This window comes from Macaca nemestrina, chromosome 14 (genome assembly GCF_043159975.1).
Source record: "Macaca nemestrina isolate mMacNem1 chromosome 14, mMacNem.hap1, whole genome shotgun sequence".
NCBI lineage: Eukaryota > Metazoa > Chordata > Mammalia > Primates > Cercopithecidae > Macaca > Macaca nemestrina.
The window spans coordinates 110,881,322-110,904,682 of record NC_092138.1 but is presented as its reverse complement, the minus strand read 5'-3'; the positions used below and the strand labels follow the sequence as shown (position 1 = coordinate 110,904,682).

The 23,361-nt window shown below is 54.6% G+C and overlaps 2 protein-coding genes across 5 annotated transcripts; both read left to right on the top strand.

Annotated features, from left to right (window-relative positions):
* The first annotated feature begins 796 nt into the window (after positions 1–796).
* Positions 797–14,388, top strand: LOC105463994 (zyg-11 related cell cycle regulator). The gene is made up of 8 exons (XM_071078429.1): positions 797–1,153; positions 1,888–1,929; positions 2,075–2,194; positions 2,841–2,956; positions 3,612–3,800; positions 8,495–8,592; positions 10,664–10,766; positions 12,780–14,388. Exons 1-8 carry the CDS (start codon positions 1,139–1,141, stop codon positions 12,835–12,837), a joined length of 741 nt encoding a protein of 246 aa, XP_070934530.1. The 5' UTR covers positions 797–1,138; the 3' UTR covers positions 12,838–14,388.
* Positions 14,389–19,779: 5,391 nt separating this feature from the next.
* Positions 19,780–23,223, top strand: LOC105463989 (zinc finger DHHC-type palmitoyltransferase 12). 4 transcript variants are annotated; one of them, XM_024787423.2, is made up of 5 exons: positions 19,780–20,093; positions 21,516–21,652; positions 22,006–22,083; positions 22,277–22,443; positions 22,614–23,223. In XM_024787423.2, exons 1-5 carry the CDS (start codon positions 19,994–19,996, stop codon positions 22,813–22,815), a joined length of 684 nt encoding a protein of 227 aa, XP_024643191.1. In that variant the 5' UTR covers positions 19,780–19,993; the 3' UTR covers positions 22,816–23,223. The 4 variants fall into 4 exon arrangements, with proteins under 4 accessions (XP_024643191.1, XP_024643190.1, XP_070934529.1 ...); XM_024787422.2 differs by having other exon boundaries at positions 22,564–23,223; XM_071078428.1 differs by having other exon boundaries at positions 19,783–20,093; positions 22,280–22,443; positions 22,592–23,221.
* Positions 23,224–23,361: the final 138 nt, after the last annotated feature.

The following is a 23,361-nucleotide window of genomic DNA, read 5'->3' as shown; positions in this document are numbered from 1 at the left end:
CAGGCGCCCGCCGCCACGTCCGCTAATTTTTTGCATTTTTAGTAAAGACGGGATTTCACTGTGTTAGCCAGGATGGTCTCCATCTCCTGACCTCGTGATCCGTCCGCCTCAGCCTCCCAAAGTGCTGGGATTACAGGCGTGAGCCACCGCGCCCGGCTAATAAAACATTTCTTTTTTTTTTTTTTTTGAGACGGAGTCTCGCTCTGTCGCCCGGGCTGGAGTGCAGTGGCCAGATCTCAGCTCACTGCAAGTTTCGCCTCCTGGGTTTACGCCATTCTCCTGCCTCAGCCTCCCGAGTAGCTGGGACTACAGGCGCCCGCCACCTCGCCCGGCTAGTTTTTTTTTTTTTGTATTTTTTAGTAGAGACGGGGTTTCACCGGGTTAGCCAGGATGGCCTCCATCTCCTGACCTCGTGATCCGCCCGTCGTGGCCTCCCAAAGTGCTGGGATTACAGGCTTGAGCCACCGCGCCCGGCCAATAAAACATTTTTTTTTTAGACGGAGTCTGGCTCTGTCGCCCAGGCTGGAGTGCAGTGGCCGGATCTCAGCTCACTGAAAGCTCCGCCTCCCGGGTTCCCGCCATTCTCCTGCCTCAGCCTCCCGAGTAGCTGGGAGTTTACAGGCGCCGCCACCTCGCCCGGCTAATTTTTTGTGTTTTTAGTAGAGACGGGGTTTCGCCGTGTTAGCCAGGATGGTCTCGATCTCCTGACCTTGTGATCCGCCCGTCTCGGCCTCCCAAAGTGCTGGGATTACAGGCTTGAGCCACCGCGCCCGGCCAATAAAACATTTTTAAAAGAACACTTGTATAGCGTCCTCTTCCAGAAAACCGGCCTGGACTGCCAGAACTCTGGGTGATCTCATACCTCTAGAGAGTTCCTAGAGCCCTGCTCCTGAGTCTGAAACTGAATGTGCCCCGCTTGTGTCCTGTCCCGGCCCAGGTGCAGCGGAACTGCTGCCTGACGCTCTGCAACTTCAGCATCCCCGAGGAGCTGGAATTCCAGTACCGCCGGGTCAACGAGCTCCTGCTCAGCATCCTCAACCCCACGCGGCAAGACGAGTCCATCCAGCGGATCGCCGTGCACCTGTGCAATGCCCTGGTCTGCCAGGTGGACAACGACCACAAGGAGGCTGTGGGCAAGATGGGCTTTGTCGTGGTACGTGTGGGGGGGTGCCCCCTTCCTCCTGAGCCTCACTACTCTCCCCCACCCCTCTCCACCACTCCTCTACCCTGAGTGAGAGTCTCAGAGCAGGGCCTGGGACTGGGAGTTGGAGAGGGAGAGTGTGCTGAAGCATGAGGGTTTTAGGCTAGACCAAAGGAAGAATTTCTTAATGCTGAATGTTGCTGGTGGCCTCATAGATTTCTTCCACCTACAGCATACTGTCATCCTCTCCCAGTCCCTGCACTCATCCTGCTTTCATAGGCTCCATAGGGAAAGATGCCATGTTGTCCTTCTGTCATTGTGTCCCCAGCACTTCCTGGCATGGGCCCTGGAGGCCAGTGGGGAGGTGATAAATATCACTGGTGAAAGGAAGGAAAGAATGACAAAGGAGCTCAAGAGCTTCTGGTCTCATTTGATGGTTAGGGAAGCTCAAGCCCCAGCGGGAAGGGCTGTGCCCAAAGTCACAGGGGAGTCACCCGAGGGCCAGGAATGGCACCCGGGCCTCCTGATGCCAATACCAAGGGGCTGAGGAATGGATGCCTTCAAATAGCCTCCCCCAAAGATATGGAGACTTGATCTTGTCAAGACTCCTGAACTAGCCGGTGAGCCTCAAGACTCCTGTCAAGACTCCTGAACTAGCCATGCTGAGCCTCCCCTCCATCTTGGGTTCATGGGGGTGGCAGTTCTTGAGCCCCAGCACTCTAGCAGACTCTTGTCCCTGCCTGCAGACTATGCTGAAGCTGATTCAGAAGAAGCTGCTGGACAAGATAGTAAGTCAAGTCTTCACGAAATCGCGCTGCCCTTTCCCTAGCCCGCAAGGGGCCTGGGCTGCCCCTGGGGGAGGTCCATGTTTTGTCAGGGGCCCCCCTCCCTGGGTACCAGGAGCCCTGGCTGAGCCCTGTCCTGCCCTCACAGTGTGACCAGGTCATGGAGTTCTCCTGGAGCGCCCTGTGGAACATCACAGATGAAACTCCTGACAACTGCGAGATGTTCCTCAATTTCAACGGCATGAAGCTCTTCCTGGACTGCCTGAAGGTAGTGTCCACCTCCTGCAGGAGCAGCTGCCTCAGCTGCCCACATGGCCCCTCTGCTGTCCCGAGGCTTCCCAGCAACCAAATCTGTAGCACCCCCCACCCATGCTTCCGGAGAAGGGCAGTGGGGACAGACTCAGGCCCACCCACCCAGGATTTGCTGCTGACAGAAGCTCCAGACCCAGATGGCCTGGTGGGGCCTCCTGAGAGCGCCCACTCCCAGGGAAAGCCCCTCCCTGTCTCCTCAGCAGTCATTCTCAGCCTGCCCACAGCTGGCCAGAGCCCACTACGCTACGAGCTAGACAGCAGGTCTGTTCATCCTTAAACACATGCTCTGTTTTCCTGCTCTGATTTCTAGGAGGGTCCCTTAAACTAATATTTTGAGCTTTGGTGAACACAACCACGTCTGTCCCATAGGTCAGATCTCTAATCAGCCTTTGCCTTTGTGGCAAGGAATCCCACCCCTTTAATCCCTTAGTGTGTGTACCCTGCACTGACCTAGGTGCATTGGAGGGTAGGAGGGCAGCCTATATGCCCCCTCTTTATCTAGTTGGCATGGCCAGATGCCCATAAAGCTTTTTGGTTAACAATACCAGATACTAAGTCATTAAGTACTAATTGATGTGGCCCACTGGCTCTCATTTTCCCAGGAATTCCCAGAGAAGCAGGAACTGCATAGGAATATGCTAGGACTCTTGGGGAATGTGGCAGAAGTGAAGGAGCTGCGGCCTCAACTAATGACTTCCCAGTTCATCAGTGTCTTCAGGTTAGTACTTTTAATCCTTTCCTTTTTTGCCTTGGCTGCCAGGATGCTCAGAGCTCTAGTGTCTGCTCGGTTGCACAACTGCTCTTAGCCTAGGTTTGCTATAAATGTCGTTTTCCCTCGATAATATGGTCTCTTATTCATTCAATCCTTCATAAGTGGCCCTTTTGTAATTATATATCGTTTTTTTTTTTTTTGAGATGGAGTCTTGCTCTGTCACCCAGGCTGAAGTGCACTGGCGCAATCTAGGCTAACTGCAAGCTCTGCCTCCTGGGTTCCTGCCATTCTCCTGCCTCAGCCTCTCAAATAGCTGGGACTACAGGTGCCCACCACCATGCCCAGCTAATTTTTTTGTATTTTTTAGTAGAGACGGGGTTTCACCATGTTAGCCAGGATGGTCTCAAACTCCTGACCTCATGATCTGCCCGCCTCAGCCTCCCAAAATGCTGGGATTACAGGCGTGAGCCACTTCGCCCAGCCTGTAATTATATCTTAAATGACCTCAAATCCCTTTAGAACTAATCTGGGTATATAGACAGTATGTGATAAAGAAATAACTAGCACCTCTTGCTTCTTGTTTTAAGTTGGGGTCCTGCAGCTGGTATCTGAAGAGAAACTCAGGGAGTGGGACTCCATTTTTCTGTCTTTCTCCTGGCAGCAACCTGTTGGAGAGCAAGGCCGATGGGATCGAGGTTTCCTACAATGCCTGCGGCGTCCTCTCCCACATCATGTTTGATGGACCCGAGGCCTGGGGCGTCTGTGAGCCCCAGCGCGAGGAGGTGGAGGAACGCATGTGGGCCGCCATCCAGAGCTGGGACATCAACTCTCGGAGAAACATCAATTACAGGTGCGGGCAGGGTGCGGAGCGGGGATGCAGTGTGGAATATGCGGTAAGTGCTGGGCAGGATGCTCATGCCATTAAGGTCTGCTCAGAGCTCCTGCCTTTCTTCTGGTCCTCTGTGGGGTTCTGCTTTCACTCACTGATGTGTAGCTGCACACAGCACAGAGCATAAATAAAGGCACGATCTCACCCATGCAGCCTGGAGCATTTGTCATACATGCCAACATCTGCATGTACCCAAAGCCTGCTCTTTGCAAACTACTGATACCTACTGATTTGTGGGGAAAGGTGGGGAGAAAATAGACACACAACAGAAAACCATACAGATGGGCCGGGCACAATAGCTCTTGCCTATAATCCCAGCACTTTGGGAATTCGAGACAGGAGTATCATTTGAGCCCGAGATTTCTTTTTTTTTTTTTTTGAGATGGTGTCTTGCTCTGTCACCCAGGCTGGAGTGCAGTGGCGCAGTCCAGCTCACTGCAAGCTCCGCCTCCTGGGTTCACACCATTCTCCTGCCTCAGCCTCCCAAGTAGCTGGAACTACAGGTGCCCACCACCACGCCCAGCTAATTTTTTTGTATTTTTAGTAGAGACGGGTTTCCACCGTGTTAGCCAGGTTGGTTTTCATCTCCTGACCTCATGATCTGCCCGCCTCGGCCTCCCAGAGTGCTGGGATTATAGGTGTGAGCCACCACGCCCGGCTGAGCCCAAGATTTCAACACCAGCTTGGGCAACATAGTGAGACTTTCTCTTTACTAAAAATTTAGGCCGGGCGCCATGGCTCACAGCTGTAATCCCAGCACTTTGGGAGGCCAAGGCAGGCGGATCACGAGGTCAGGAGATTGAGACCATCCTGGCTAACACAGTGAAACCCCATCTCTACTAAAAATACAAAAATTCGCTGGGCATGGTGACGGGTGCCTGTAGTCCCAGCTACTCGGGAGGCTGAGGCAGGAGAATGGTGTGAACCCGAGAGGCGGAGCTTGCAGTGAACTAAGATCGCACCACTGCACTCCAGCCTGGGCGACAGAGAAAGACTCCGTCTCAAAAAAAAAAAAAATTTTTTTAAATTCAGGCCGGGTGCAATGGCTCACGCCTGTAATCACAGAACTTTAGGAGGCTGAGGTGGGCAGATCACGAGGTCAGGAGTTTGAGACCAGCCTGCCCAACATGGTGAAACTCAATCTCTACTAAAAATACAAAAACCTGGAGTGGTGGCACATACCCATAATCCCAGCTACTCAGGAGGCTGTGGCAGGAGAATCGCTTGAACTTGGGAGGCGGAGGTTGCAGTGAACCGAGATGGCGCCACTGCACTCCAGCCTGGGCGACAGACCAAGACTCTGTCTCAAAAAAAAAAAAAATGGCCGGGCGCGGTGGCTCAAGCCTGTAATCCCAGCACTTTGGGAGGCTGAGACGGGCGGATCACGAGGTCAGGAGATCGAGACCATCCTGGCTAACATGGTGAAACCCCGTCTCTACTAAAAAATACAAAAAACTAGCCGGGCGAGGTGGTGGGCGCCTGTAGTCCCAGCTACTCGGGAGGCTGAGGCAGGAGAATGGCGTAAACCCGGGAGGCGGAGCTTTCAGTGAGCTGAGATCCGGCCACTGCACTCCAGCCTGGGCCACAGAGCTAGACTCTGTCTCTAAAAAAAAAAAAAAAAAAAAAAAAAAGGCCGGGCGCAGTGGCTCACGCCTGTAATCCCAGCACTTTGGGAGGCCGAGGCGGGCGGATCACAAGGTCAGGAGATCGAGACCACGGTGAAACCCCGTCTCTACTAAAAATACAAAAAATTAGCCGGGCGCGGTTGTGGGCGCCTGTAGTCCCAGCTACTCGGGAGGCTGAGGCAGGAGAATGGCGGGAACCCGGGAGGCGGAGCTTGCAGTGAGCCGAGATCGCACCACTGCACTCCAGCCTGGGTGACAGAGCGAGACTCCGTCTCAAAAAAAAAAAAAAAAAAAAAAAATCAGCTGGGCGTGATGGTGCACATCTGTAGTCCCACCTACTAGGGAGGCTGAGGCAGGAGGATCACTTGAGCCCAGGTGGTCAAGGCTGTAGTGAGTCGACATTACGCTACTGCACTCCAGCCTGGGAGACAGAATGAGACTCCATTTCTTTAAAAAAAAAAAACAAGAAAACAAAACAGGACCAGGCACAGTGGCTCAATCCTTTAATCCCAGCACTTTGGGAGGCTAAGGCAGGCGGATCACCTGAGGTCAGGAGTTCGAAACCATCCTGACCAACACAGTGAAACCCCATCTCTGCTAAAAATACAAAAATTAGCCAGGCATGTTGGCGGGCACCTGTAATCCCAGCTACTTGGGAGGCTGAGGCATGAGAATCACTTGAACCCAAAAGGCAGAGGTTGCAGTGAGCTAAGAACTCACCACTGCACTCCAGCCTGGGCAACAGTAGAGTGATACTCCATCTCAAAAAAAAAAAAAAAAGAAGAAGAAGAAAACAGGAATTGTTCATAATCTCACTCCCTGAAAGAGAACCCCTGTTGACATTTTGGTGTCTCTTCTTCCAGCAGTGTTTCTATGCACAGATTTCATTACTTTAAGTCAAGCTGGCATCAATTCCTACTGTTTTGTGACTGAATGGCCAATCACCAGGCAAGGATCTCCCTCGTCATTTTAGGACGGAGTCACTCTCTTTGTACCATCCTGTACAGATGGCCATTTCAGTTGAAAACCCATGTTGGGAGGAACAGGCTGACACTGACAGTTTTGCCAATGCGCGAAGTACTATAGTTCTTGGGGAGAAAGGAAGCAGAATCGCTGGCCCAGGAGTTTTGCACACATGTGTTTCAGGCTTTTGGACCATGACTCCATGCTGGCCCACAGAAGGCCCTTGTCAGAAGAGCAGTCATAGGCTGGATGCGGTGGCTCACGCCTAGAATCCCAGCCACTTTGGGAGGCCGAGGCAGGAGGATCACTTGAGCTCAGGAGTTTGAAACCAGCCTGAGCCCTCACCTCTACAAAAAAATTTATTTTTTTGAGATGGAGAATCACACTGTCACCCAGGCTGGAGTGCAATGGTGCGATCTTGGCTCACTGCAACCCCCACCTCCCGGGTTCAAGCAATTCTCCTGCCTCCCAAGTAGCTGAGATTACAGGTGTATGCTGCCATGCCCAACTAATTTTTTGTACTTTAGTAGAGACGGGGTTTCACTGTGTTGCCCAGGCTGGTCTCAAACTCCTGAGCTCAGGCAATCCACCTGCCTCAGCCTCCCAAAGTGGTAGGATTACAGGCGTAAGCCACTGCGCCCGGCCAAAAAAATTTTGTTTTTAATTATTCAGTCATGGTGGCCCACACCTGTAGTCCCAGCTCCTCAGGAGGCTGAGGTGGGAGGAGCACTTGCATGGCCTGGAAGGTCAAGGCTGCAGTGAGCTCTGATCACGCCACTGCACTCCAGCCTGGGCAGCAGAGCGAGACCCTTTCTCAAAAAAACAAAAGGTCGGGCACAGTGGCTAAAAAAAAAAAAAAAATTAGTCTGGGTGCAGTGGCTCACAGTGGCCTGTAATCCTAGCACTTTGGGAGGCCAAGGCAGGTGCTCAGGGGTTCAAGACCCGCCTGGCCAACAGCAAAATGATGCTCTAACCCAAAATTAGCTGGGCGTGGTGGCATGCGCCTGTAGTCCCAGCTACTCGGGAGGCTGAGGCAGGAGAATCATATGAACCCCAGGAGGCAGAGGTTGCAGTGTGCCCAGATTGCACCACTGCACTCCAGCCTGCGTGACAGAGTGAGACTCAGTCTCAAAAACGAAAAAAGGGCCGGACATGATGGTTCATGCCTGTAATCCCAGCACTTTGGGAAGCTGAGGCAGGCGGATCAGTTGAGGTCAAGAGTTTGAGACCAACCTGACCAACATACTGAAACTCTGTCTCTACTAAAAATACAAAAATTAGCCCAGGCACAGTGGCACACGCCTGTAATCCCAGCACTTTGGGAGGCTGAGGCAGGCGGATCACGAGGTCAGGAGATGAAGACCATCCTGGCTAACACGGTGAAACCCCGTCTCTACTAAAAATACAAAAAAATTAGCCGAGTGTGGTGGCGGGTGCCTGTAGTCCCAGCTACTCAGGAGGCTGAGGCAGGAGAATGGCATGAACCCAGGAGGCAGAGCTTGCAGTGAGCTGAGATCGCTCCACTGCATTCCAGCCTGGGCAACAGAGCAAGACTCCGTCTCAAAAGAAAAAAAAAAAATTAGCTGGGTGTGGTGGCACACGCCTGTAATCCCAGCTACTCAGGAGGCTGAGGCAGGAGAATTGCTTAAACCCAGGAGGCAGAGGTTGCAATGAGTGGAGATCGCTCCACTGCATTCCAGCCTGGGCGACAGAGCAAAACTCCATCTCAGAAAAAGAAACAGTCACACGTGCTTCTGTTCCCAGTGTGCGTCTCCCCTTCTCCCCAGGCTGGGTCTCTGCTCCTTGCTGAGGTCTCCAGCTTTCTGCTCCTCCTAATCTGGGTCCCCTCTGCCTCCCTCATGTGCTTGTGCCTTTATCCTCTCTCCAAGGGAGCCTCGTTGTGCAGCCTGCCAGTGGGATGCAGGGCCAGCTGTCCCTTCTCCCTGGCATCCTGCCAGCCTGTCATGGTTGATCACTAGGATTCCCCAGTGGGAGGAAACCTCAGACAAGAAAAGACACACTCCTCACCCCCAGTATCCACAGTGACCTTGATTTCTTTTCCTGCAGGTCATTTGAACCAATTCTTCGCCTCCTTCCCCAGGGAATCTCTCCTGTCAGCCAGCACTGGGCAACCTGGGCCCTGTATAACCTCGTGTCTGTCTACCGTGAGTGCTGACTGGTCCTGGGTTCAGACACTCATCCAGCTGAAAGCAGATGTGCCCTCAGGGAGTTTGTAGTCCAGGGGGGAGCATTAATTGCTGCTGCCGCTTTTGTGCCTCAGAGCAGAACCCTCCACTTTCCAGCATTTGTGGGACACCCAGCTTAACGGCCCACTCCTGCCTCCTCACCAGAAGCAGGCCTAGCAGGCGAAACACCTGTGCAGAGTTCCCAGACAGCTTTCTTAATGCTTCCCGTTTCCATGTGCAGGAACAGTCCAAAATCTCCATGCCTGCTGGGCTCAGTGGTGCACACAGCTATTCAGGAGGCTGAGACAGGAGAATTGCCTGAGGTCTGGAGTTTCCAGCTGCATTGAGCTATGATCATGCCTTGGGCACTCCAGCCTGGGCAACATAGCGAGACCCCCATCTCCAGAAATAAAATAGAAGTCTCCATGCTTTCTGCATGAAAAAAACCAACTATACCACCAGCTGGTTCCAACCTGGTGGGTCACCAGAATCACCTGGTGAAAATACGGATAAATCTTGGTCCTTGGATTTGTTGAAAAAGAATATTGAGCGACAGGGCTTAGAAATCTATATTTTTATAGAAACTTCTCAAAGGATCACCATCTTTAGGAGCCACTGGTCTCATTGGTTTGGGTGACATTTTCCAGAGAATGAGCGCTGGAGGCCAGGCATAGTGTCTCACACCTGTAATCCCAGCCCTTTGGGAGGCTGAGGTGGAGGATTGCTTGAGCCCAAGAGGTTGAGACCAACATAGGCAACATGGCGCGACCCTGTCTCTACTTTAAAAAAAAAAAATAGGCCGGGCGCGGTGGCTCATGCCTGTAATCCCAGCACTTCGGGAGGCCGAGACGGGCGGATCACGAGGTCAGGAGATCGAGACCATCCTGGCTAACACGGTGAAACCCCGTCTCTACTAAAAAATACAAAAAACTAGCCGGGCAAGGTGGCGGGCGCCTGTAGTCCCAGCTACTCGGGAGGCTGAGGCAGGAGAATGGCGTGAACCCGGGAGGCGGAGCTTGCAGCGAGCCAAGATCCGGCCACGGCACTCCAGCCTGGGTGACAGAGCGAGACTCCGTCTCAAAAAAAAAAAAAATAATAATAATAATAATAATTAGTCTGGGTGCAGTGGCTCACGCCTGTAATCCTAGCACACTGGGAGGCCGAGGTGGGCGGATCATTTGAGGCCAAGAGTTTGAGACCACCCTGGCCAACATAGTGAAACCCCGTCTCTACTAAAAATATAAAAATTAGCTGGGCTCGGTGGCACGTGCCTGTAGTCCCAGTTACTAGGGAGGCTGAGACAGGAGAATCGTTTGAACCCAGGAGGCAGAGGTTACAATGAACTCAGATCACGCCACTGCACTCCAGCCTGGGTGACAGAGTGAGACTCTGTCTCAAAAAAAAAAAAAAAAAATTATGGCCGGGCGCGGTGGCTCAAGCCTGTAATCCCAGCACTTTGGGAGGCCAAGACGGGTGGATCATGAGGTCAGGAGATCGAGACCATCCTGGCTAACACGGTGAAACCCCGTCTCTACTAAAAAATACAAAAAACTAGCCGGGCGAGGTGGCGGGCGCCTGTAGTCCCAGCTACTCGGGAGGCTGAGGCAGGAGAATGGCGTAAACCCGGGAGGCGGAGCTTGCAGTGAGCTGAGATCTGGCCACTGCACTCCAGCCTGGGTGACAGAGCAAGACTCCGTCTCAAAAAAAAAAAAAAATATATATATATATATATATATATACACATATATATATATATAAAATATATATATATATATTTTTTAAGATTTTATATATATAAAATTTTTTTTTTAAAAAAAGAATGAGCTCTGGAAATAAATACAGCAACTTCAAACCAAGGAGTCACCTCTTGCTTCCCCTATGTGGATGCAGAACTCCCACCCATGGGGCTGGGCACACGTCTTGCCCCCACCAAGGCCTGTGCCTTCACACCCCCAGCACCAGGATAGTCCTCACAGACAGGGTGGGTTTCTGGGCCTCGGGCTGATCAGAAGACCATCCTGATCCTCTGCTGTCTGCTCCTATCCCACAGCGGACAAGTACTGCCCTCTGCTGATCAAAGAAGGGGGGTTGCCCCTTCTGAGGGACATAATTAAGATGGCGACCGCACGGCAGGAGACCAAGGAAATGGCCCGGTAAGAGACTAGCAGTGTGTTTCTGCCTGGAACCTTGATTTGGGGGAGTAAGGGCATAGCGGGCGCCCTCTGGAGGTTAGGAATGACTGAAATTCCCGGGGCAGCTTGGGGTTGAGTACAGAGGTTGACAGTGTATTGATGTCCAGCTGGGGCCTCTCCAAATGTCATCTTGACCACAGTATGGCTGGAAACTAGATGACCAAGCTCTGAACGGAGCATCAGGGCCCTCGTTTGTAAGCTTCGTTTTATTTTATTCCCAACAAATTCCATCCTTTTATCACCGGGTATTAGCAAGTGAGGTCAGAACTTTTCATTGTTTGGCCAAAGACGTTCCCACTAAAGAAGGGACATGGTATGGTCAAATACATTCTGGAGATGAGACGAGGCAGAGTGCAAGTGAGCTTGCTGAATGTGAAGGTCGCAAACATGGTAGAGTCCCGGCCTTCTGTGGCTGTGTGGCTTTCACTGCAGTGTCTAAAATGCCACTCCCTCCAGTTCTCAAGTCAATCAGGACAGGAGAGACTCTCAGGGATGTGACATGTCGAAATCGTCAGAAACGACCTTGTTTTCTCCAGGATTCATTCTAGAAGGGACAACAGTCAAGCTGACCCAGCACACTTTTTCATGTCTCTGTATAGAGCAAAAGGTCACATGGAGGAGGGGCCTGGAACTCAGAGGCTCCTCAGACAGCCACTTCCTGGGCCCGGGCAGGGAAATGTCACCTGGTTCTATTATATCTGCCCAAAGGCACTGCTGGCCAGGCACAGTGGCTCACACCTGTAATCCTAGCACTCTGGGAGTCTGAGGTGGGTGGATCACTTGAGGTCAGGAGTTCGAGACCTGGCTAACATGGTAAAACCCCATCTCTACTAAAAATACGAAATTAGCTGGGCGTAGTAGTGCGCACCTATAATCCTAGCCACTTGGGAGGCTGAGGCGGAGAATCACTTGAACCTAGGAGGCGGAGGTTGCAGTTAGCCGAGATGGTGCCACTGCACTCCAGCCTGGTCAACAGAGCGAGACTCTGTCTCAAAAAAATAAAATTTAAGAATAAATGGACAGGACCCACCCCTAGGTTTTCTTTTCCAGTGCATCTGGGAGGTGGGAGGTGGCCCTGGAATTTTCATGGTTAACAGGGATTCCCGGGAAATTTGAGAAGCACTGGGTAAGACTGACCAGTTACCTACCACAGTCACTTTGAACATGTGTCCAAGGCCTGTGATGGGAATCTGAGGCACTGGCCTATCTGACAGCAAGGAGTAAATGACCCTGGACGATGCTTAGGAGAAGGCTCTCGGCCTGTCCACTGGCCCCTCTCCCACTCTGGGAATTTGCTTCCTAAAAGGTATTGGGGCACCCCTTTAACACACAGAGGCTGCAGTGAAGCCCCCAACCCACAGGCTTGGTGTTGAATGGGCAAGCTCTCCGGGTTCCAAGGTGACAACTGACAGTGATGGGTGGCAGGGGTCAGGCTGGGGTGGGTGAGACTTGAAATCTGAGCTGGAGTGCTGGGCCCCGGCTGCCACAGGGTAGTGGGGGCCCTTGTGCGAACACAGCTGCCCCCACCCCACCCTGGACCTGCCACTGGATCCGGGCCTCTGGGGGAATCTGATGTGCAGTCAGTTTGGGGACCACTGGTGGACTTCTGGAAAGAGAAGGGTCTGGTGTGCAGGGAAAATGAAGAAGGAAGAGGTCACTGAAGAAAGTTCCAAAGGGTTCTGGAGGTCAGGCCTGAGCTGATTTGGGGACCCCTATCCACAGATGCCCTGGAACTGGGGGTGGTGGGAAGGAAGGAAGCGGAGGACAGCTGGTGATGGCATTCACGGCCACAGGTGCCATTCCCTGAGTCCCCTGCACATGCCAGCCACTCTGCCAACCCCTCCATCCACATCATTCAGTCAGCATCACCATCACTGTGAACACGTGTTTACCCAGCTGCGTGATGACCTCGGAGGGGCTGGGCTCACCCCACCCAAGCCCACCCTCCAATCCTGTCTCCCTCATTGTCTCCAGCAAGGTGATTGAGCACTGCAGTAACTTTAAAGAGGAAAACATGGACACATCCAGATAGAGGCCTCCACCCCCATGGCCACCACCGCTCTGGACCACAGGCGGGGAGGAAGCGTGCTCAAGCAGCCCAGCGGGCAGTCCCCTTCCGAGGGAGCCCCCCACGGAGTGAAGGGACATGGGGGACTTTTGCACAACCGACGCTTTTCCTTAACATTAGTGAGATATATATATTATATATATATATTTTTTTTGGTTAGGAAGTGTGAAGTTTTGTGTGTATGATTTCTGTACAAAAACAAAAGCAACACTCCTGAGTCCTTGCAGCTTCCTTGGCCATTCTCAAACCCACTCAGCCTTCATCGCTGACACACTCACTCCTACTCCAACCAGACTAAATGCCTATAACGCTGTGAGTATCCAGTCCTTGTCCAGGAAACTCAGACCCCAGTCTGGCTTCCTTTCATGAGAGGAGCAGGCCTTGGACAGCGTATCCAGCATCCTGACCCACTGCCCATGCCTGAGAACTCCATCTCGGCTCCCGGGCACAGCTGATGGGGTTTGGGGATTAGAACTTACCCCACTGGGTCTCCCAAAAGCCTTGGTGCTCCCAGCTGTGGGCCATCTGGGGCAAGAAAGTGAGCTGTTCCTAGGCTAAGGTCCAGGCAGCCCTGCCCCTGAAGACCTTCCAGGAGCAGGGCGCCCAGTGGCCCTGCTGCTGTCCGGCCAGGCCTGCCTGAGGCCACGCTGCTATGGAGGCTGCCTCCTAGTCTCCCACCAGGTCCCAGGCTGTGGAAAGCCCCAGCCCAGGGATGGTCAGAACTCGGGGGCAGATTCCACTGCCCCTTCTGCCAAAACACATCCAGAACCTGCCCCCTGCCCTGGAAGCCAGCATCTTCTGGGGCCAGGGGCTTGCTTCCTTGCTCCACAGCCTTCAACTGCCCAGGCGCTCCCACCAGCAGAACTGAGCCTGCCTCCTCATCCCAGCCTGCCCCGCTGCCCAGAGGACCCCACGCCTCTCAGAGGCAGAGGTCCCACGCCAGCCTTTGACCCACAGCGGCCACACAGCCGCCTCCAGACCAGCACTCGGACTGCCCTGCAGTGGCTGCTTGGGCCTCTCTGGCGGTCCCACCCTGCCCTCGGCTTTACCTTGGAAGCCTGAGAGGCGCCGGCTCTCTTGTGCTCCTCCCTCGGTGGACGCTGCCTTGCTTCTCATCGGACACTTGTGGATCACAGGGGCCTGGGGAGCAGCGCTAACCCTGGAGGCAGCCTTTGGATGATGGCTTTTTCTTCCCTCTTCCCTCTGCCGGCCTGTTTTCAGGTGTTCCTAGCATTTCCGCCTCCAGGCAGGACGGGATGGGTGAGCAGCTTTGGGAGAGACACCTGGCCTTTTTCTCCCGGAGCCTCTCCCTCCCTGTCCTGGGAAGTGGGCGGCAGCCCTGTGTTCCCCCAGCTTGGCAGATGGGCTGCATGCAGCGCTCCCTTCCATCCCACGCTCAGTGGCCCCGGCCAGACCCTGGCAGAGTTCACACCTCATTGCTTTACCCCCTGGGGCCTGGGGAAATGTCTGTACTTTGGGATGTCACAGAAATACATTTTTGTGCAAAATGGAGAACAGAGCGTCTTTTTTTGTGGAGGGGATTGCTAGCCTGGCTTCCAGGCTCTGGAGCAGGACTTGAGCCACCCCCGGCAGGGGGACGGCAGTGTGGGTAGTTCTGTGGTAGGGAGGGGTGTGTTTGGTAGCTTAAAGGGCTGCAGGCTGGGGACAGGTGGCAGGGGACTGAGCTGGAGTACCTGTTTCCTATGCGTTCTCTTCACATCCCTGTGCCCACTGAGGACACAGCTGGCAACCAGACCAACAGGGTGCCTGCCCAGGATGGCTCAGCCTGATGGGGGAGACAGATGGCAAATAGAAGATAACGACTCTGTGCCACCAGCGGGGAGAAGGCAGCGGAGGGAGTGGGCAGGCAGGTCAGGGAAGCCTGGAGTCCGCTGGGCCACAGTGCTTTAGGGAGAAGGGAAGGAGCCAGCACGGTGTCCCCATGTGTCCAGGAGGCTTCTCACAAGAGCCAGAGTGCAGCCAAACCCAGTGAAAAGATGGAGGCTGCCCAGGTCTGGCCCGAGGGGCGGAGGAAAAGTGCATCCTCAGCAGAGGGTCCTGCCAGGGTGGACAGAGAAGCAGCCCCATGTGGCCCTGGCAGCGTGAGGAACAAGGGTGGAGTGGGACGGGACCAAGAAGTCGCTGGGGCCAAATCATGAGGTGCCCAGACTCTAGCATGGCCCAGGGCCGTCCTGGCTGACACCTGTGGTCCCTGCAGCTCTATCGACAGTGCCTTGTCATCCTCAAGAGCTGCCTGGAATAAGAAATGATATGGTCAGCCAGGCGCGGTGGCTCACGCCTATAATCCCAGCACTCTGGGAGGCCCAGGCGGGCGTATCACGAGGTCAGGAGATCGAGACCATCCTGGCTAACACGGTGAAACCCCGTCTCTACTGAAAAATACGAAAAAATTAGCCGGGCATGGTGGCAGGCACCTGTAGTCCCAGCTACTCGAGAGGCTGAGGCAGGAGAATGGCGTGAACCTGGGAGGCGGAGCTTGCAGTGAGCCCAGATGACACCACTGCACTCCAGCCTGGGTGACAGAGCGAGACTCTGTCTCAAAAAACAAAAAAGAAATGATACGGTCACACCCTTTATAGACCACCGTGAGTGTGTGGATTTTACCTTCTATGTGAGGTTTCAAGCCTGGGCATCAGGACTCAATTAAGCGTTTCTGGAAGCTGAGCACTGACTCCTCCCACAGCCAAGGTCCCCTCTTCTCCACCCGCTGCAGGGCCTGGATCTGGCCTCTCTCTCTCCCCTGGCTGAGAGCCCCCTGCCACTGGCCACCCACAGGACCTGGGCAGGAAGGGCCTCGAGTACTTTGCCTCAGAACCCTGGTGGGTTGTCGGTGCCTCGGAGGGAACGAGGGAAGTGCCTGCCAGCAGCAGCCAACACTGCTGAACCTTCATCTGTGTGCCAGGCCCCGGGCTAAGTGCTTCATGTACCTTCTGCTTCCTCAGAACCCTGGCAATAATCCATTTTACAGACAAGGACACTGAGGCTCAGAGAGGTGAAGTGACTTTATTTTTTATTTTTTTGAGACGAGGTCTCACTGTTGCCCAGGCTGAGTGCAATGGCACGATCACAGCTCACTGCAGCCTCGATCTCCTGGGCTCAAGCAATCCTTGCACCTCAGCCTCCCAAGTAGCTGGGACAACAAACGTGCACCCCATGCACTTCTAATTTTTGTTTTTTTTTTGTAGAAATGGGGTCTCACTGTGTTGCCCAGTCAGGTCTCAAACTCCCAGGCTCAAGCAGTCTTCCCACTTCAGCCTCCCACAGTGTTGAGATTACAGGCATTTGCCACCATACCTGGCCTGAAATGACTTACTTCCTCAAGGTTGCCACAGTAAAGGAGGGAAAACAAGGTCCTCAGAGGTGCCAGGTGCTCCTCCTCTAGCTCCTTGGCCTGGTACCTGCCATTTCCTGTGTCAGGAACACTCTAGTTCCTGCTCATCCCATCACAGCATCTACTTATCTCACGGGGCTGAAGTTGCTTTATCTCGTCTCCCCCATTGGACTGTGAACAGCAACCCACATCAAGGCTCTGTTGTAGCCCAGCACAAAACCTGGCACATCGAGGGCTCTCCTTTTAAAAACTTGTGGCCAGGCTGGGTCATGCCTGTAATCTCAGGACTTTGGGAGGCCAGGGCGGGTGGATCCCTTGAGGTCAGGAGTTTGAGACTAGCCTGGCCAAAATGGTGAAACCCCGTCTCTACTAAAAACACAAAAATTAGCTGGTGTGGTGGCACGCACCTGTAATCCCAGCTACTCAGGAGGCTGAGGCAGGAGAATTGCTTGAACCCAGGAGGCAGAGTTTGCAGTGAGCTGAGATCGTGCCATTGCACTCTAGCCCAGGTGACAGAGCAAGACTCCATTTCAAAAACAAAACAAAACAAAACACTTAGGTGACAGGATGAGCTGTGCAGCAAACCACCGTGGCACACGTTTACCTATGTAACAAGCCTGCACATCCTACACATGTACCCCTGAACTTAAAATGAAAGTTGGAGAGAAAAAAAAAGAAACTATATTTTGCCACTTAGCACCTTCAAACATGACCTACCTCTCCAAAAGCAGACTGATGTCTAAACCATAAAGTCATTTTACTGAGTCTCCCTAAGAAATGTGACCTCTGGCCGGGTGCAGTGGCTCACGCCTGTAATCCCAGCACTTTGGGAGGCCGAGGCAGGCGGATCACAAGGAGTTCAAGGGTACCCTGGCCGACATGGTGAAATCCTGTCTCTACTAAGAATTAAAAAAAATTAGCCAGGCATGGTGGCGCATGCCTGTAATTCCAGCTACTTGGGAAGCTAAGGCAGGAGAATCACTTGAACCCAGGAGGCGGAGTTTGCAGTGAGCTGAGATCACACCAGGCAGACAGTATGAAACTGTCTCAAAAAAAAAAAAAAAAGGGGTGGCTCACACCTGCAATCCTAGCACTCTGGGGGGCCAAGGCGGGTAGATCACTTGAGGTTGGGAGTTCGAGACCAGCCTGACCAACATGGAGAATCCCTGTCTCTACTAAAAATACAAAATTAGCCAGGCGTGGTGGCACATGCCTGTAATCCCAGCTACTTGGGAGGCTGAGGCAGGAGAATCGCTTGAAACTGGGAGGCAGATGTTGCAGTGAGCCAAGATCGTGCCATTGCACTCCAGCCTGGGCAAAAAGAGTGAAACTCCATCTCAAAAAAAAAAAAAAAAAAAAAGTGTGGTGGGATGGGAACTTAAAATTGTGATCCTTCCTCTGTCCATTTGAGATGTGTGTGTATGTCACAATTCAGGAGCTGAAGGCCATTCAAGGACATGAAGGCCATTCCATTGAAGTGTAATATCAGGAAGATTTGGCCGGGCGCGGTGGCTCACGCCTGTAATCCCAGCACTTTGGGAGGCCGAGGCGGGCGGATCACAAGGTCAGGAGATCGAGACCACGGTGAAACCCCGTCTCTACTAAAAATACAAAAAAATTAGCCGGGCGCAGTTGTGGGCGCCTGTAGTCCCAGCTACTCGGGAGGCTGAGGCAGGAGAATGGCATGAACCCGGGAGGCGGAGCTTGCAGTGAGCCGAGATGGCGCCACTGCACTCCAGCCTGGGCGACAGAGCCAGACCCCGTCTCAAAAAAAAAAGAAAAAAAAAAAAATATCAGGAAGATTGGAGCCTCTGTCTCCTAGTCTCTGCGGGAGAACAGAGTCCTAACTTTCATAATTGCCAGCGAGCACACAGAGCTGCCTAATCACATTTACCATGACCAACCGTTCGGAATTTTTCATTTCCCTTACTCTACTGAAGCCCTCACCATTTCCCTCCACTCCCTCATTCTCCCTTTAAGCCAGACATGGTCGTGCACGCCTGCAGTCCCAACTACTCTGGAGGCTGAGGGGGAAGATTGCCTCAGCTCAGGAGTTTGAGGCCATCCTGGGCAACATAGTGAGACCCCATCTCAAGAAAGCAGAAAACAGGCCGGGTGCGGTGGCTCACGCCTGTAATCCCAGCACTTTGGGAGGCCAAGGTGGGTGGATCACGAGGTCAGGAGATCAAGACCATCCTGGCTAACTCGGTGAAACCCCGTCTCTACTAAAAATACAGAAAATTAGCCGGGCGTGGTGGCAGACGCCTGTAGTCCCAGCTACTTGGGAGGCTGAGGCAGGAGAATCGCTTTAACCTGGGAGGCGGAGTTTGCAGTAAGCCCAGATCGTGCCACTGCACTCCAGCCTAGGCAACAGAGTGAGGCTCTGTCTGGGAAAAAAAAAAAAAAAAAAGTGGGAATTAATTGACTTGCAACCAGGGGATGCAGTTAGTATCAGCTTCAGGGACAGCTGAATCTGGAGGGCTCAGACAATATTGTTCTGACCATCTCTCGCTCCCTCCTTTAGTGCTGCTTATCCATCTCTATGTGTCTTTATAAGTTGGTCTCATTTTCTCCAGCCACAGACAGGGTAGGCCCTCACCGCACAGCGTAAAGATGGCTCTCGGTTGCCTTATATCCCATTCCTTAGGCTTGAGATCCAAAAGAATGCCCCTTCCTCTCAGCATCTAGACAGTAATCTCATGGAAGGCCTGTGATTGGTTCTGCAGAGTCGAAAGCCCACAGCCTGCCGCTGGCCATCCTATGGGGTGAGGGGCAGTCCCTCCAATCACATGGGATGGGAAGTCAATTCCCCAATCAAAAAAAGGATGTTGAGCTGAGAAAAACAGCAGATGTCAGAGGAGTACCCGCTGGGATGGGGCCAATCAGATGGAGGCGGAGGAGGATGCTGGTATCAGTGGGAGGTGCTGTGGAAAGGCAGGGCTGAGTGGGGAAGGCCCTGGGGACACAGGGAAGGAAGACGGCCTGAAGCCTCTGGCGGGGAAAGTCCGCCTGTAGGTGGTGGCTCACAGCAGGAGAGGCAAGACAGCCCCGTGCTAGACAAGGCGCTTCCATTATTTAGTCCTCCCAAACACCTTAAGACACTATTGTTATCCCCCTTATAGAGACAGAAAACAGCTCAGAGGGGCTCAGTAACTCGCCCAGGGTCACACAGGTAGGAAGGGGCAGTGCTGGGATTTCTGACTCCCGCCTAAGTTGGATCACCCATAGTCAGAATGTGCACCACATACCTCCACTTTTCTCTCCTCCATTTGCAATATCTGAGAATAAATAGCAAGGAGGTAAAGCTGTCACCACAGACCAACCTTGGGCGAGCCCTGGCCCTCTGGAGACCTTAGTCATTACATCTTCGAAATGGGCACAAATTTGCCTCTCGGACTCACAGCAAACCGCTGGATCTTTTAAGCGCCCAGGGAGCTACGCGCATGCGCGAGGCTGCAAGGGCGGGCACAGGGGAGCGCGGGGGAGGTGCGCGCGCGCGCCTGGGCTTTCAAAAGTTACCTGGCGGGTGGGGCTGGAGTTGGGGGAGTTACCAGCTGCGCGCGCGCCGGCCCCGCCCTCAGCCTCTTCAGGCACCTGTTGGCTTGAGGGTCCACTCGGCCGCAGCTGCCATCCAATAGGCAGACTCCCTGATCCAGTCCGGCCCTGCCCAGCGCCCAGATCCACCAATCCCCGGGTGACCGCGTTCCCCTCCCTCGGAGGGCCCGCCCTTCTGGGCGCTTCTTCCGGGTGGGGCCCCGGGCCGAGGCGATGGCCCCCTGGGCGCTCCTCAGCCCTGGGGTCCTGGTGCGGACCGGGCACACCGTGCTGACCTGGGGGATCACGCTGGTGCTCTTCCTGCACGATACCGGTGAGCCGGACCCCGAGCGACCCCGGACCCACCCGATCCCGCGTGGTTCCCCGGACTTTCGGGTCTCACTGGGTCTCCCGCCTAATCCCTGGAGATCCTGGGATTGGCCCGATCTCTGCCAGCTCCTGAAGCCCCCTCCCCATCTATCATTCCAATAGCCACCCGCTCTCCGCCTGATACCCCGTTGATTCCTGATTAATCCCAGCATCTTCCTGATCATTGCCAAATGCCCTGTCCATCCCAGGACCCAGCCGGTGCCCACCAGATCCAAGGACCGACTTGAGCCCCATGTCCCTTGATCCTGGGACCCACCAGTTCCTTCCCAGGAACTGACCCCAAATCTTCCCATCCTTACGATTAGGAGGCTCAACTAGATGCAAGGATTGACGTTGTGTCCACACCCACACCCTCCACACCCCCATGGCCACTAGCTGCCCAAGTCCAGGCAACCCCTCAGGCAAGAGAACACCCCACGGGGTGAGGCCTGTCTCCCATCTTCCCACAGATTCACCTACCTACCCACCTCCATTTCCCTCATTCCCCTCAGTAGCCCCCTACCCAGCACCTCACCTGCCACGGGCAGCCTCCCTCACTGTCACCCACAGCAGCCCCCAGCCCTCCTTCCATGGTGGTCCAGCCTCAGTTTCTGGACTGGGGCCCCTTCTGGTTTTCCTCCCAAGACCTCAGACCTCCTCCACCACCTTCACCCTTTAGCCTAAAAACTTGCTCAGGTCTCCCTATCAGAAAACGACCCCCCTCAAAAGCCACCCTTTCTTCTCTGCTCCCCCTTACAAGGGACACGGGATTTGTCTACACTCCGCTGTCTGGTGGTCTCCTGCCCCCTCATTCCTTGCCCTGCACCCTACCTCCCCAAAATCCTGTCACCTCCATGGGCTGAAGCCACTGGACCCTTTCTTATGCCCCTCTGCAGCACCTGAGCCTGCCAGCTGCACCCTCCCTCCCATCTCTCTCTCAGGCATTTCAGACCTGGCCAGTCTCTCACCATTGCAGAGCCAGAGACGCTGGACCCCTCCTCCTTCTGTCCCACATCCAGTCAGGTCTGGCTCCCTTCACCCAGCAGCCCCCTCTGTCCATTCCTTCCTCTCTCACTTCCTGCCAGGCCTTTGCAGCTCCCCCCTTCTTCCTCCTGGCCAGATTCTCTGCCCCTAGGCTTCCCCTGATCCATTTCTCTAGCGATGAGGTTTTCCAAAACAGATCTGGCCTTATAACCTTCCATGGTTCCCTCTGACCCTCCAGATAAAGTTCAGATGAACTGCTGGCCACACACAACCACTCATGGAACCAACATCTCCAGGTCTTTGCCAGGCCAGGAACACACTTCCCCACCTCCAACTGCAACCCAGTCCCACCCACTCCTGTTCTACCCGGCCCAGCCTCACTGTGCTCTCCCGGCCTCTCCAGAGCTGCGGCAATGGGAGGAGCAGGGCGAGCTGCTCCTGCCCCTCACCTTCCTGCTCCTGGTGCTGGGCTCCCTGCTGCTCTACCTCGCTGTGTCACTCATGGACCCCGGCTACGTGAATGCGCAGCCCCAGCCTCAGGTAACCAGGGGCCCCTACTCTCACCAACAGGGACTCAACAGCCACCACCAGTCTCCATGCCAGGCTCTGTGCTGCAGGCTCTTGTGGGGGCAGCTCAGTGAATCCTCTTGCCAGCCCTAGAGCCCCATCCTACAGTAGTGAGGAAACTGCTGGGGCCCAGAGAAGGAAGAGACTTGCAAACATCACACAGCCACCCTCAGTCCAGGGTGCTCCACCGCACCCCACACCTCCATTCTGCACGGGATGGGGCCTAAACTCCACAACCAGAGCTAAGCCGGCCCCTAGGGGAGCTGCCCGCCAATGCCACCTGTCTCCCAAGGAGATCCTGTCTTACACCCCACCCCTCATTCCAGGAGGAGCTCAAAGAGGAGCAGACAGCCATGGTTCCTCCAGCCATCCCTCTTCGGCGCTGCAGATACTGCCTGGTGCTGGTGAGTGGTGCAGGGACACTCACCTGGGAGAGGTTGGGCCAAAGCTGAGACTCCTCGACCTCCTCCTGCCCCAGTGCCGGGGCCTCACCCCTCCTCCAAGAAGGCCTTCCATCATCAGGCCCTGATTCCTCCCCTCAGTGGTGGGCTCACAGCAGGGCTGGCACTGAGCCTCCACTCTCCTCCATGCCCACAGCAGCCCCTGAGGGCTCGACACTGCCGTGAGTGCCGCCGTTGCGTCCGCCGCTACGACCACCACTGCCCCTGGATGGAGAACTGTGTAGGGGAGCGCAACCACCCACTCTTTGTGGTCTACCTGGCACTGCAGCTGGTGGTGCTTCTCTGGGGCCTGTACCTGGCATGGTGGGTGCTGCTGCCCGGGCATAGGGGGAGGGTGGGATGTATGCTCCCACAGGGCTGGACAGAGCCAGGACTCCCAGGGATCCAGCACAGGGAGGGAAGGGCTCCCCTGCCCTCCCCCAGCACCAGGCCCCTGTCCCCTGCCCTGCAGGTCAGGCCTCCAGTTCTTCCAGCCCTGGGGACTGTGGCTTCGATCCAGCGGGCTCCTGTTCGCCACCTTCCTGCTGCTGTCCCTCCTCTCGTTGGTGGCCAGCCTGCTCCTCGCCTCACACCTCTACCTGGTGGCCAGCAACACCACCACCTGGGAATTCATCTCCTCACACCGCATCGCCTATCTCCGCCAGCGCCCCGGCAACCCCTTCGACCGAGGCCTGACCCGCAACCTGGCCCACTTCTTCTGTGGATGGCCCTCGGGGTCCTGGGAGACCCTCTGGGCTGAGGAGGAGGAGGAGGGCAGCAGCCCAGCTGTTTAGGGTTGCTAGAGGCTGGGCTACTATCTTGTGCCTGAAAACCAGGGGACCTGTCCCCAGCTAGAGTCAGCCCTTGGAGGGTTGACTCCTGCCCACTCCTCCCAGGTCCCAGAACTGAACTTCAAGACAGACAGATCCCTGCCTCGGTGGGCAGTTCTGCCTTCCAAGGAAGAAAGGGAAAAAAGGACCTGTGGGCAGCTCAGGCCCAAGCAGACCCTGGGCTCCACCCCAGCCCCACCCAGGCGACTGCCAGTGCACACTTTTACAAATTTAATAGTCTATAAAGCAAGTCCAGTCTTAAAAAGACAAACCACATCACTCCTTGCTGCGGCACCCTTTCTGGGCCAGGTCTCGCTGGGAGGTAGAGGAGGGCGAGCTGGAGGGGGAGGGGACACACTTTGCCCAGTGACAGTGAGCAAAGCCCACAACAGTGGCCCCATGGCTGCCACCT